This window comes from Centroberyx affinis, unplaced genomic scaffold, assembly GCF_046629955.1.
Source record: "Centroberyx affinis isolate AG114_WGS23_722 - 3 ecotype Tasmania unplaced genomic scaffold, CSIRO-AGI_Caff_v1 ptg001267l_1, whole genome shotgun sequence".
In the NCBI taxonomy this organism is placed as follows: domain Eukaryota; kingdom Metazoa; phylum Chordata; class Actinopteri; order Beryciformes; family Berycidae; genus Centroberyx; species Centroberyx affinis.
In genome coordinates this window covers 219,690-233,185 of record NW_027279776.1, presented here as the reverse complement: position 1 = coordinate 233,185, position 13,496 = coordinate 219,690, and the positions used below count along the sequence as shown (strand labels likewise).

The window sequence follows — 13,496 nt, the reverse complement described above, 5'->3', positions numbered from 1 at the left end:
GGGGCAGGACCAGTATTGACAGGTAGAGATGTTGGGGAAATATTACCAACGGCCTCCCATCATCAAACTTCTCTAAAAGGGAATGATTACAGCCGCGCAACTTTGACTCTGCAGAAGTGAACGGTTATTTTAAGGGATCCGAGGAAGAAAAAAAACGAGTGTAATGGTTTTCTAGCCTAATTATTAGACTACGAAGAGAATTTGCCGGTTTTCGGGGGGGTCAGTGAAGCAGTTTTTTGGGACGAGATCCAAGTGAGGAAGCTACAATGTCGATGCATCTGTATCAAATAAGCAGCAAACTGCTCGGAGACACTGTCGGGAAAATGGGCGACAGTTTGACATCCGTGATGCTAGCAGCTTCAGTGATCACTCTCACTCTGGGATATATCTCCAAACTGCTGCTCAGACAGCCCCAGTCCTGTGACAAGGACCAGGTGAGTCAAAATCCTACAAAAACGGTTAAAAATAGCGTTGTCAGTTTGCATTTATCATCCACTAACAGTGTTTTTCTCTTTATAGAAATACCCGCCATATATCCCCTCCAGTATCCCGTTCCTGGGTCATGCCGTTGCATTTGGGAAAAGCCCCATTGAATTTCTCGAACATGCATATGAAAAAGTAAGCGTTGAAGTTTTCCCTCACTCTCCCTGACCTGTCCACATGTTTGAAGGAGCTATAGTTTATACAGTGCTCTCCGTCCACAGTACGGCCCCGTGTTTAGTTTCACCATGGTGGGGAAGACCTTCACCTACCTGCTGGGCAGCGAGGCGGCCACTCTGATGTTCAACAGCAAGAACGAGGACCTGAACGCGGAGGACGTTTACTCCAGACTGACCACCCCGGTGTTTGGCAAGGGGGTCGCCTATGATGTCCCAAACCCTGTGAGTCTAATTAAACTGGAAAAAAAACACATTTAGTAAAACATATAATGGTGTAAAAAATGTTTCTATTCATATTTTATAGTACTATTTTCGATTTGAACTGCTAATTTGTATTGCTTGGATGCTTAATGTCTATTGCTTTGTGTCTGAATATTTTTGTCTGCAATTTTGCACTGCACCATCTTGTTAAATTCCTTGTATGTGCATATGAAGGCTACTTGGCGACAACAAATCTGAATCTGAATAAAAATGGGTATATTAAAAGCAAAAGAGTCAAATAAATGACAACAATGCTTAATTAAGAGCAAATATGTATTAGAAAGATCCTGCCAAGTAAGTGTTTTGCTAAAATAATATCGCCAGTTAAACAGTGATACTCCAGATGATGCTTTTCAGCTGTAACACACGTGTCGTATGATGTGTTTTAGATCTTTCTGGAGCAAAAGAAGATGCTGAAGACCGGACTAAACATCGCTCATTTCAAACAACACGTCCAGATCATCGAGGCAGAGACCAAAGAGTATTTTGAGAGATGGGGAGACAGCGGGGAGAGAAGTAAGATCTGTTACACATCAGGCAGATCTGACATGTACCCTGTCATGGTGATGATTTCAAAGTGTAATCTGTTACAGATCACCTGTTTAGAACAGTAACAAGTAACATCCACTGGAATATTGAAACTCAGTAACAAACTGAATACTTCTGGGTCACTTTACTTCAAAAATTCATAGAATATGCTGTTAAATGAGCAGTTTATTCTGCTTAACACACTGCATTACAACTGCTGTTTCCACTATTTTACAATTACATTTAAAAAAAAAAAGTGGCCCAGTTGAGTAATTTACGTAATCAGACATTTTTTAAGTGTATTTTTTGTTTTATTTGTTTATTTATTTTTTGAAAAAGTATCTGTAAATTGATGACTTTTTTTTTTTTTTTGCAATTTTTGCTAAATATATAGTTACCAGTTTTTTCCATTAGATTACTGATTGGAACCTCCCAAGGTCTCGATTTTGATGAATACCTTGAAAGCTCAAAATGCTGAAAAGGTGATTCTGGTGTAAAATCTTGTGTACAGTACAGAAAGAAAAACACTTTCCAAACCATTTCACAAGAATAGAGACAAGAAATAAAACATCGAGCCCTATACCTGAGGATGCATACTTTGTGTCTGTCAGGTAGCTTCAGCATTGCAGGTCTCACACTAACTGAATTTGGTCCTAACATGAGCCCGTCTCCCTGTCAGACCTGTTCGAGGCCTTGTCGGAGCTGATCATCCTGACGGCCAGCAGCTGCCTGCACGGGAAGGAGATCCGCAGCATGCTGGACGAGAGAGTGGCCCAGCTGTACGCCGACCTGGACGGAGGCTTCAGCCACGCCGCCTGGCTGCTGCCCGGCTGGCTGCCGCTGCCCAGCTTCAGGTGGGGCTGCTGCAGGATCACAGCACACACACCGCACCCACGGGACACAGGCAGGACTAGATTTCACTCGACTAGACCGAGAAATATATATTCTAGAACAAAAAAAAAGAGCATCAGAGGCAAAATAGTACATCTTGTATAAAGGCAGAAAAATACAAAAATACCAAGAGAAAGCTTATTTATTATTTAAAGGAAAACAACATCCATACATATAATATATCAGACGACAGAGAAAAGAAAAGTAGAAAACCCGGGGTAAAAAAATGAAGAAATGACACTGAAGGTTTTAGACAAAATGGTTCAAATGTAGTGTGTGTGAAATGCGTCTGACTCTTGTTTTGGGCAGGCGGAGGGACCGAGCTCACAGAGAGATCAAGAATATCTTCTTCAAGGTGATTCAGAAGCGCCGGAGCTCCGGGGAGAAAGTGGACGACATTCTGCAGACGCTCATTGATGCCACCTACAAGTAAGATGACTTCAGTCACTCAGCTGGCCTAATTGATCTTGGTAGCTGAATGGCCGAACACGTTGTCCGGAAATAGTATGTATTGTTTTCAAACCTAAGCTCATGTTGCTGGATCAAATTTCTTTCTGTTGAAAAAGGCTTTTATTTTGAAAACTGTGACTGAAACTCCTAGCTTTACACTGGTACAGTTAGTTCACTTATAGTACAAATAATATATTTAGTACTGGGTCAATTGTACAGTTTAACGTTTTTAATTGGGAGATTAACACCATCGTGATCTGCATCTTCATCTGCAGTAGGCAAGTTAGTAAATCAAGAACATACCAGGAAAATATTACGATTATACAAAGTGTTGTGCAGTTTTTGCCATCACATTAGGTTTGTTCATAATTTGCAGTCAACCTGAACTAGTCTATGTTGCCAGATGGTAATTTGATAACCAACTGTTAAAATTAGCTATTTACTATCAGAGCAGGTAACTACAATGTGATGAGTTGGCAAAGCTGAAATGGGGAGTGGAGTTAATAAAATTACTATTATTGAAAATTACTATTACTTTATGGTAAGATGTGACATTACCAGAACATCTAAATAGGTTGTGTCACTTACATCTACACAATAGACCCTCAGCCATTAAGAAAATATGATAATGGACTTTTTATTATTATTAAATTATATCAGCAATAAAACTTCACATATTGGCCGTTTGAGTGAAGATGTTGAAGATCTCTTTCTTCCCTTCAGAGACGGACGGCCGCTGAATGATAACGAGATAGCGGGGATGCTGATTGGCCTCCTGCTGGCCGGTCAGCACACCTCCTCCACCACCAGCTCCTGGATGGGCTTCTTCCTGGCCAGAGACAAGAGCCTGCAGGAGCGCTGCTTCACCGAGCAGAGAGCCGTGTGCGGAGAGAGCCTGCCGCCACTGGACTTTGATCAGGTACGACTCGTCCGTACACTCGGGTTCAGTCATGTGTACGAGTCACATGTGTTCCCAAGCCCATAGACCAGTAGCTTTCAGTATTACATCAGACCACATAATACCTGCTGTCTAGAGAAGAATGATTGTTAAATTATTGTCAGACTATTGTTAAATAGTGATGAAAGCTATGATGCCTTATTGATTTTATTCAATGCATGAAGATGAAAGAGAAGAGAAAGGGTAAAGATATGTTTTAAGCCTTGAGACAGATTGTGCAGAATGGGGTGAAACTCAGTATTACAAAGCAGAGGTGTGACCAAGTCAACTTTGCTCGAGTCCCAAGTCTCAAGTCAAGTCCCAAGTCTAAATATAGATTACCAAGTCAAGTCAGGACAAATCAAGAGTCCAGTATCAATTTAATATCTTAAATAAAACAAAATGTCTAGGACTTTTCAACTTCAATAAATTCAATCATTCAATACAAATTCAGGAAATAGAATTCTATTGTCTGGTGGAACAAATCTCATCACTTTCAAACCAAGTCCTTTACACAAACAGAAGATCATTTGTCAAGACCTTAGAAACATTTTCAAATCATCAAAGTACAAGTCAAAGTCAAGTCCCAAGTCAACAGAACTCAAGTCAAGTCAAATCTCAAGTATTCTCTTCATGCATCAAGTCAAATCTCAAGCAATTAAAGTCTGACTTGACTCCCCACCTCTGTTACAAAGATGTCCCAAATACCTTCCACACTTGATGTGATATAAGTAATGATTCCTCTGGGCGGCTGTGTTGCTGTTAGAAGGAAACGCTTTCTCACACATTCCTAATGGAGTTCACTGGTGTCTTCCTCAGCTGAAGGATCTGAGCCTGTTGGAGCGCTGTTTGAAGGAGACGCTGCGGCTCCGCCCGCCCATCATGACCATGATGAGGATGGCCCGCTCTCCTCAGGTGAGAACATCTCCATCTGCCCGGGTTTAGAAGTTAACCACATCAAATTTTATGTGCACTTTACTCATACCTAGTGTGGTAATTGCGAGTGCTGAATCATATATTCAGTTGTATTCCAGAAGTTGTGCCTTTCAAGTCTTCTCTAATCTTTCCACATCCAGTTTTCATGCTGCATTTTCCTGACATTTCTAACATGACGTCAATAGTAAAATAATTGTTTATGATGACTTCTTCTCCTTTCCTTTTCATCTAGCAGCAGATTGCTAATAACTGTCCCTTTTCGTGCGGTACGCCAAAGGCAGCTCTTTACCAAAGTTTTGTGTGTATTGTCCCTTGTTTCCTCAGACTGCAGCAGGCTACACCATCCCGGTGGGCCACCAGGTGTGTGTGTCTCCCACCGTCAACCACCGTCTGCAGGACACCTGGACGGAGAGGATGGAGTTCAACCCCGACCGCTATCTCAACGACAACCCAGCTGCAGGGGAGAAGTTCGCCTATGTGCCTTTTGGAGCCGGTGAGGAGAATGAGTTATCCTAATATTTTGTAAATAATTTGTCTGTATTAAAGCGAATCCAAACTGTACACTTGTTAATAATTTCTTCTTCTCCATCTTCCAGGCCGTCACCGTTGCATCGGGGAGAACTTTGCCTACGTCCAGATCAAGACCATCTGGTCCACCATGCTGCGCATGTACGACTTTGACCTGGTGGACGGCTACTTCCCCACAGTCAACTACACCACAATGATTCACACCCCTCACAACCCCGTCATCAGATACAAGAGGAGAAAACAGTGAGAGACCGGAGGAAAGCACTGGAGGGGCGAGGAACAAAAGACTAAAGAGAATACAGTCAGAGATCCTGAGTGTTTGAAATACAGCTGCAACTTCTTAGGACTTGAAATCGGGAAAATTTAGATGAATGCACTACATTCTGTCTAGATGTTAAACCTTTTATGTTTTGTGCCCTTCCTCCTTTATCTATCCAGTCTGAGGTCTAGCCCCTTTGAATATCAACATAATACATTAATTTTGGAAATGTGGTGTTTCCAGAGCAAAAGACACTGGCTGTATGGCTCTGCCTTCAGCTTAGAGCAAGTCACTGATATTCATGTTCACAATGTGAATACTAAAGAAATGGAAATGGTTTGACTAATGTAGTGCCTTGATGGTGGGAATATGTCTGTTGATTGAATCAACTCTTTAAGCTGGCTTAGTGTAAGTCTTGGCCCTTGTACTGCATAGTGAATTTATTTTTGTTTTGTTTTGTCCTTTGATGTTGTTTGGCTCTTTAGTTCCAGAAAAACTTGTAGAGACGGTGTTGAACCAGTCAGCGCAATGACCACACAAAAATAATTTTCAATTGTTTTGCCCTCATAATGTTTTGATTTTGCTTTTTAGAAAAAAAAAGTAGATTGTAATTTCATTGTAAGAGACCCAATAAAGTTGTTGTCTAGCCTAAACCAGAGGTAAAATGCACTCAAACATTTCAAATATTATAGTCCTCTTTATTTCAGTTTTTGACAAAATACCCAGAAAATTCAAAGCTCCTACGCTTTACAAAAATACGTTCTCTACAAATGTCCTCTGTAGCCTGTCCGAGAAACCGGCCTAAACAAAACACAGTGTAGTGTATATTATCCAGTAGCAGCCTCCTTAACAATAAACCCAAACATTCTCTACATAATGCTCCACCCATACAACAACACATAGATATAAATTAATCACAGGGTTTTAAATTAGCATTTGACAAATATACATGATTGTAGTTCATCCACAACAAAGAGGCAGATCAAATTACAAACATAGCTGTTTTCAAGTGCTGGCGACAAAAAGCCTGAATACAAGATGTCATACACTAAAAAATGGGTTTTGGTCCACATGGAATATACTGTCCACACCAGAATGATAGAAAACAGCAGAGCGCTCAGCACAAGAAAAGGCAACTGAGTTTCTTCAAGCCAGTTCCAAAGTAACTTCTCAGCGTCTATCTTCTCAAGCCAAAGTGCAATTGAGCATATGAAGAAGAACCTGGGGAGAAAATAAACAAAGTTCCCACACTTTACAATGCAATTAAAAACTTTTTTCATAACTTCACATCAAATTTTCATCACTGGTACTACTGTGGTGTATAAAGCAACGTTTACAAATGCTATGACACTGAAAATTTGTTTTGTTTGAGTCTTGGTCAATTGTATTTTAGCCTACTAATTTTTGTTTAATTGTTCCAAATTACTCCTGCAATTTTTATTTTTATAGATATGATAAGAGTTCATAGAATTATTTAAAATTGCATGACTTTTCCAAAAGTTTAATGATATTTTACAATTATCTAAATCTTTTCCAGGATTTTCATGACTGTGGAAACCTCCCAAAACACTTTATGGGGAAATAACATAAACCCTTAAAAAAAAAAGGTTAACCCTTAAACTTAAACCATGAGACTGGAAATATTGAGGTCCATATTAGGAGTCAAACCCCAACTTTTCCATTAACCTGATCAAAGGTTCCTTATAAGCCAATGAATTCCAAATTATAATTAGTCTTTTATTAGGCAATTCACTGGAAAACCTAATTCTACACACATTTTCACAGTATCACACAAATCTGTTAAGTGTTTGTGTGTGTGTGTGTGTGTGTGTGTGTGTGTGTGTGTGTGTGTGTTACCTGATGTCACACTTCCCAGCCTCCTCTGCAGGGCCTCCAGTCTGGAGATGTAGTCAGTGAGCGCTCGGTCAGGATCGTAGTTCTGCAGGTGGGAGCAGGTCAGAGCGCCATGGGGGTCTCCAGCCAGGTGAAACCTAAACAACAGCAATCACCTTTTAAGTAACATAATTAAAGGCCATCTCACCCATAATACATCTGAACTCTATTTTGGCTCAGCCTTCCTGATTTTCTATGAAATATTTCCACCACTTTCACAATCATTTCATGAATACTGAATTAATCTTTACGTTGATAGATGAAAGCTGACACAAGGAATGAATCTAAATTTGTGAAAATGCAATGTAGCTCTTATGACATTCTTATGAATGCTTTATAAACGTGTTATGTAGTTCATATAAAGTGCAGATTATATATTGACACTCTTTCCGTATCCTATTCTATTCCATTCTACTCATCTGTATCCTTGGTACAGTAGTAAGTAAGTAAATAAGTAAACTTTATTTATAATGCGCCTCTCAAATGTTAGAAGGTGCAGTACAATAATAAAACAGCAATACAGATGACAGAAATAGAGATAAAAAAAACCTAAAGAAATATAAATTAAAACAGACATAAACACAAATACAGCAAAATTGCAAATTGCACCTGTGGTGTGTGGAGGAGACCGCAGATCTGGGGGAGTCTCGTCCGCTGCGCCCTCTGCTGCTGGAGCCTCCTCCTCCTCCTCCTCCTCCTCCTCCTCGCTCTCTGAACACCTCCACACTCACTGGGTGAAGATAGGGCGATTCCCTCACATCCGTACCTGAGAAAGACAAACAAATCCCTCGATTAGTCTTTGTTTACACTTATATATGACGTTCTCCAACACAAAGAAGGCACAAACATAATAGAATTGACTGGTTATTTGGGTCTCCTGGTACCTATCGTCTGTCCCGCTCCGTTCTTGTTGACGCTGCTCGAGATTACGCCGCCCATCCCTGCTGCCTTCTGCCACCGCTTCACTAGGAAACGCATTCTGGAAGCAAAGAGAACGAAAACAGTTTTGTCAAAATGACCATAACAGCAGGGTGTTAATGATATAAGCTTAGTTATACCGTCCAACCCGCAGTCCCTGTTGCCTACCTGGAGAGGGCGATGGAGACTCGGACGGCAGAGCGGAAGCGCGTCAGCCCCCGGCGCCGCTGGCTGAGGGAGTCCAGGCTGGAGAGAGACGGCCGGCCGCCCATCCTGGAGATGAGCGACAGCGTGGCCTCCTCGCACTCCTGGAAGCCGCCCAGCAGCAACAGCAGATACTTCTTCTGGTAGATCAGGGCCTTGCGGAAGCTTTCCGACCGCAGGTATTTCCCGTACATCCTCTGGAGGCGCGGGATGGAGAGTAGAAGAGGGAAAAGGAGAGTGAAGATAAGCCTTACATGCTTGCAGTTATTTATCTATTTATCCAATGTCAATGCTTCTTTTAATTTTTGTGTCCAGAAACAGCCAGTATTGTATTACAGTATTTAGCTAATGTTAGATACTTTTCAATGCCTATCCTTAGTACTGATATATATATACAGTACTGTGCAAAAGTCTTAGGCACATGTAAAAGAAAAAAAGTAAAGCGAAAATGCTTTCAAAAATAATTAAAAAAAAAGTACTATAAAGAGCAGTCTACTGACACACTAATGCAAAAAAAAAAACACATCTAAGACACAATTTATATAAAAACTCTTTGGTGCCTAAGACTTTTGCACAGTACTGTATATATATATGATAGTAAGCTAGTAAGATTCTGTAACAGGAATCTAACTAGCAACAGCAGGAGAACTGATCTACAGTCAAGTATTTGGCTCATTCTGCTGACCTTCAGTGCTGCATTGTCAGCCTCGGGTCCAGTTATGTCTCGCAGGGTGTCGGTCCTGATCTCTCCCCGGAGCCGGGACACCTGGGCCTGGGCCAGGTGCAAGGCTTTCTCCAGGCGCGTCCTCTCTCTCGTCCACGCCTCCCGCTCCTGGGAAAGCAGGATGCCTGCCGAGTCCGCCTTGGCCACTCCTCTCCTGCTGCTAGACTGCAGGAGCAAATTAAATATGGACACTTAGTCAGGGTCTACTGCATGGCATTACAGGAGTTGAAAAACAAAACAAAAAAGTTAATATTTGAGCTGGTCAAAATGTGAAGCTAACAGCGCTTCCAATATGTTTTATCTTTATATAGCTTTAGCTTCAAGGTAGCATTAATTTAAGTCTAGTGTAGAATGTATTAATGACAAGCGCCTAAATGCTGTTTTTATTCCAACCCCACTTTCACTTCTTGATCTTTACATTTTCAACATATCTAACACTATTATATTTATTGTTTGAAGGAGGCTAACAAACAGTAAGTGCCTATTAAGTAAAGTTAGTACGAGTCCTATTTTTGTACTATTTATTATTACTTTTTACTGTATCATAGGTATAACAACAATCCTGAGTGGCACTCTAAGCTCCTGATCTCGGAGCTGTTGTTACTCTCTATCACAAGGTTTTCCTGGGATCTACTCACGCTGTCCCCTGATCCCAGTCCAGCCTGCCGGTAGCGGCGGAGCTCCTCCTCCAAGCGGAGGGTGAGGTTTCTCAGGTCGTTCTTCTCTTCGGTCAGACGGCTGACAAAACCCGTCAGCTCGGCGTTCTGCCTCAGCAGCCGCTCCGTCAGGGAGTTGGAGGTGCTGGAGGAACCTCCTGCCAGGTGAGCCGCACTCTGGAGGAAACACACAGAGGATTAAACAAGCAGTCACAACCAGACCTGGACATATGAGGGGCTCAACAGATTTTAATCATTTTGAAAAAAAAAAACAGTTGAAAAACTGAAAAACCTTGACCACAAAGTCCAGACACATTCAAAGTAGGAGCGATACAGTTTAAAAAAAAACTGCTACCATCAGCATGCAACAGGAAAAAATATTTTCTAACCTCCGGGGCAGAGGGTAGTCCTGGGGATTGCTGCAGCATAGTGATGACCTCATTGATGTTGGACTGCACCCAAGACAGCTCCTCACTGTCCACCTCTGTTGTCAGTCTGCATTAAAAAGTGTGCAAAGAGCAGCTATCAGTTAGAGCCAATCAATTAACTCCCATAAAGCTGTATTAGAGCTGCTATGTGTCCTGCGTGTCAGTGACATTTTTATGGATTGTGTTAATTTATGCAGTATATGAAAAAGTACATAAAGAGTGTCAGATCCATAAAGGAACTTTGACTGCTGCTGTACCTTCCAGTAGACTTGCTGGTCATGGTGCGGATCTTGGAGGCAATGAGGTGCAGCTTGCCCAGGATCTTGTCGGTGGTGCGCCAAGGTCCGTGGTGCGGTCCGCCGCTGTGTCCCGTCCTGCTGGCGTCCAGGAGGGCGGCGGGCGCGCTGGAGCCGCTCTTCTGCTGGAACACCCAGTCTTTGGTGCGGTCGGTGGACTCGCTGTGCCAGAGGGCCGGCTGTTTAGAGAGACACAACATGAATTAGCTCAGAGGATCCCAAAACTTTTCATGTCATGGACCCCCAACTAGATGAAAAAAAAAAACAAAGCACGGGTTGTGCCTGCAAGATGATTTGGCAGAACACAATTATGCCATTTGCACAGATAACGAGGATTACCCCATGGCCAAACCTATTAATCCTTCACCTTTGCAGGTAATGGGCACAGACCACATTCCTATTTCTATTAGAAAAGGTGACTGGCAAAAAAAACTAAATCAACAGGAGGCTTTTTGGATTTATAAACTAAATATCCAGGCCTAAATGAAGGTCTAGAGTTTACTGCTTTTTGTAATGCATGATGGGACTGGTGTTTATTACGCCATCTTGTGATATTTTTTGGTATTTACTGCCAGCAGAGTGCTTACTTTATGTAATGCATACTTTGCAAGTTTATTGACTTAATTTGCTGAATGTGTTGTATTAGGTTTTACACTGTGTTGCCCTTTTGCACTTCAATGTTTTGGCTATTGGTTTCTGCAAATGCTGCACCTGATGCCAACTGAGGTACCGATGGGAAGCTGCTATATACAGTATAAGGACTTGTATACTGGGCAGTTCAGTTTCACTCCCTGACAAAGGCTCTGATGCCAAAACATATCAGAGTTTTTAATAGTTCATTTGAATCTAAATATAGTTTAGGAGAGTGCCTTGGATCTTTTATTTGTTGGTATATAGATGGAAAAAAATACTTTGTCCAGTACAAAGGACTATTAAAGAGTTAACACAGCTAGAATAGAATTTTAACAAGTTTGAGAAATCAAACTTGAAAAATCACTGAGAAAACAGGGGATTTATGAAGAGTACATGATCCCAGGAGTTGACACTCACACTGTGGCCCTCAGCCTGCAGCGGTCCGCTCCTAGCCCTCTCTCCGTCACTCTGCTCTCCTAGCTGGGCCACTCTCTCCTCCAATCTCTCCTTCTCCTCCTCCAGGCTCTTCCTCCTCTCCAGTTCTCTGTCCAGCTGCTCCTGGGCCTCCGACATACGCACTTCCAGGCTCTCCAGCTGGGCCCGAGCCTCCAGCAGGGCGTCCTGGTCCCGTCTTGACCTCTGACTTACCAAAGTCAGTTCCTCCTCTTTCCTTACCACCTCGAGCTTCTGGGCCTCCACCTCACCTAGAAGATGCACCACCTATAGAGAGGTGGGAGGAGAGGGTAGAAAAGTCAGATCAAGTGCCTTTTTTTATCCTAAAAATATAATTCAGTTGGTGTAGGTAGAAGGTAACCGATTGCTGGCTGATAGAGTTTCCACTACCACTCTTCAGACCTGTTATTCTGGACAAGCAAAGATATCCTATTTAGTTTGATGAGAATGAGACAACAAGCTAGATTACACACAAACACCAAAGGCGCTGTACAATACCATGGGAGCCAATATTTTTACCATGAGTGGTCCAAGTGCAATGTTGCAAGTCTAAACTGATCATTTTAGAAGCAAAGCATTTACACAAAAGACAAACTTTAATCATTACCACTGCATGGTCACTAACGTGTAACAATGAATCAATAAAAACTTATGTAAAGTATATTGTGCATATCTTGCAGACATATTCAGAAGAATCGAATAGCAATTCCTACAAGAGGGTTTTTAATGCCTTCAATAGCAGCCTTTTTTGCATTGGTTTGGCCAAATTGTGTCTTTTCATAATTCAAATAGAGGTTTGATAATGTCCGTCTTCTTTTAAAGCACTTCTAAAAATGTATTTTTTTATTGAAAAGCCTTTTTATAACAGTTCTATTATCAAAGTACCGGTTCTTATTTATCATGTCATGTTTTTTGTCTTTATTTTCTAGGTTCTTGTCTGTACGGCTTTGAACCTGCTGCTACTCTTCTGTAAAGCACTTTGTAATGCCGTTTTTGATAAGTGCTATATAAAGTTTATTATTAGTATTATTATTATTGTAATAGTCTGAAGTCTTCTGGCATGGGATTTTTATTTCAAGAATTTTTTTTTTTAGGTATTCACATTAGAGTCAAATGAGCAAAAGAACCATTCCATGTAGGCTGTGGGTGTAGTCTGAATTCTTTTGGCGTTTTAAGGTTTTAAAAAATAGTGTACATCACAGAATACATGTTCATTTTGACAGTGATGCAAAGAATCAACATTTATATTTGTTGCCCTCTGTCCTGTGACAATTTGGAGCAAATTCCTGAATAGAGCCGAGTCTTGGCCCTTATCCCCATGTGTGTGCTGGTACAGTACATGACAATCATCCAACCTGTGCATGCTTCTCATCCAGCTCCCTCTGCAGTCTTTGCAGCATGCTCCTCTCCTCCTCCAGCCCACTCCTGTCCTCCTCTGCCCCTTCCTCATTGGAGGGACCGCCATCTGAGGAGACACCCGTCCGCAGCTCCCTCTCTCTCCCCAGGGCGCTGCTCATCTCCTGGGCCTTGGCTCGCTCAGTCTCCAGCTGGACTTGGAGCTCCTGAAGGCGTCGGTGGAGGTTCAGGCGCTCCTGGTCAGTCTGCTGGGCGAGCTGGGAGGACGCCTGGCGCTCCTGCTCCAACGTCGAGGTCAGCTGGGCCACGCGGCTCTGCTGCTCTCCCAGATTGAGATGCAGGTCCTAAAAAAATATGGGAAGAAATATAGTTTGGTTTTAAACTGCACAGTACGCTGTCAAAACAAAAAAAAAAGAATCAATGTCACTGACAAACAAATACATGGCAAAAATGGATGAGGAAAGACAAATGGAAGTGAATGAAGTA

General features: G+C 41.9%; 2 protein-coding genes across 2 annotated transcripts in view; one reads left to right on the top strand and one right to left on the bottom strand.

Annotated features, from left to right (window-relative positions):
* The first annotated feature begins 86 nt into the window (after window positions 1-86).
* LOC139648871 (lanosterol 14-alpha demethylase-like) lies at window positions 87-6,102 on the top strand. The gene is made up of 10 exons (XM_071525111.1): window positions 87-434; window positions 520-618; window positions 705-881; window positions 1,310-1,436; window positions 2,128-2,302; window positions 2,649-2,768; window positions 3,513-3,708; window positions 4,546-4,641; window positions 4,987-5,155; window positions 5,259-6,102. Exons 1-10 carry the CDS (start codon window positions 267-269, stop codon window positions 5,435-5,437), a joined length of 1,506 nt encoding a protein of 501 aa, XP_071381212.1. The 5' UTR covers window positions 87-266; the 3' UTR covers window positions 5,438-6,102.
* Window positions 6,103-6,146: 44 nt separating this feature from the next.
* The window catches only part of LOC139648863 (A-kinase anchor protein 9-like), a 71,867-nt gene continuing 64,517 nt past the window's right edge, over window positions 6,147-13,496 (bottom strand). The window contains exons 47-57 of the mRNA XM_071525102.1: window positions 13,010-13,354; window positions 11,619-11,921; window positions 10,530-10,747; window positions 10,234-10,339; window positions 9,827-10,021; window positions 9,150-9,353; window positions 8,429-8,661; window positions 8,227-8,321; window positions 7,952-8,108; window positions 7,307-7,440; window positions 6,147-6,670 (exon numbers count right to left, since the gene is read on the bottom strand). Coding sequence (XP_071381203.1) covers window positions 6,627-6,670; window positions 7,307-7,440; window positions 7,952-8,108; window positions 8,227-8,321; window positions 8,429-8,661; window positions 9,150-9,353; window positions 9,827-10,021; window positions 10,234-10,339; window positions 10,530-10,747; window positions 11,619-11,921; window positions 13,010-13,354 — 2,034 coding nt within the window. The 3' untranslated portion in view covers window positions 6,147-6,626. The remainder of the gene's footprint in view (window positions 6,671-7,306; window positions 7,441-7,951; window positions 8,109-8,226; window positions 8,322-8,428; window positions 8,662-9,149; window positions 9,354-9,826; window positions 10,022-10,233; window positions 10,340-10,529; window positions 10,748-11,618; window positions 11,922-13,009; window positions 13,355-13,496) is intronic.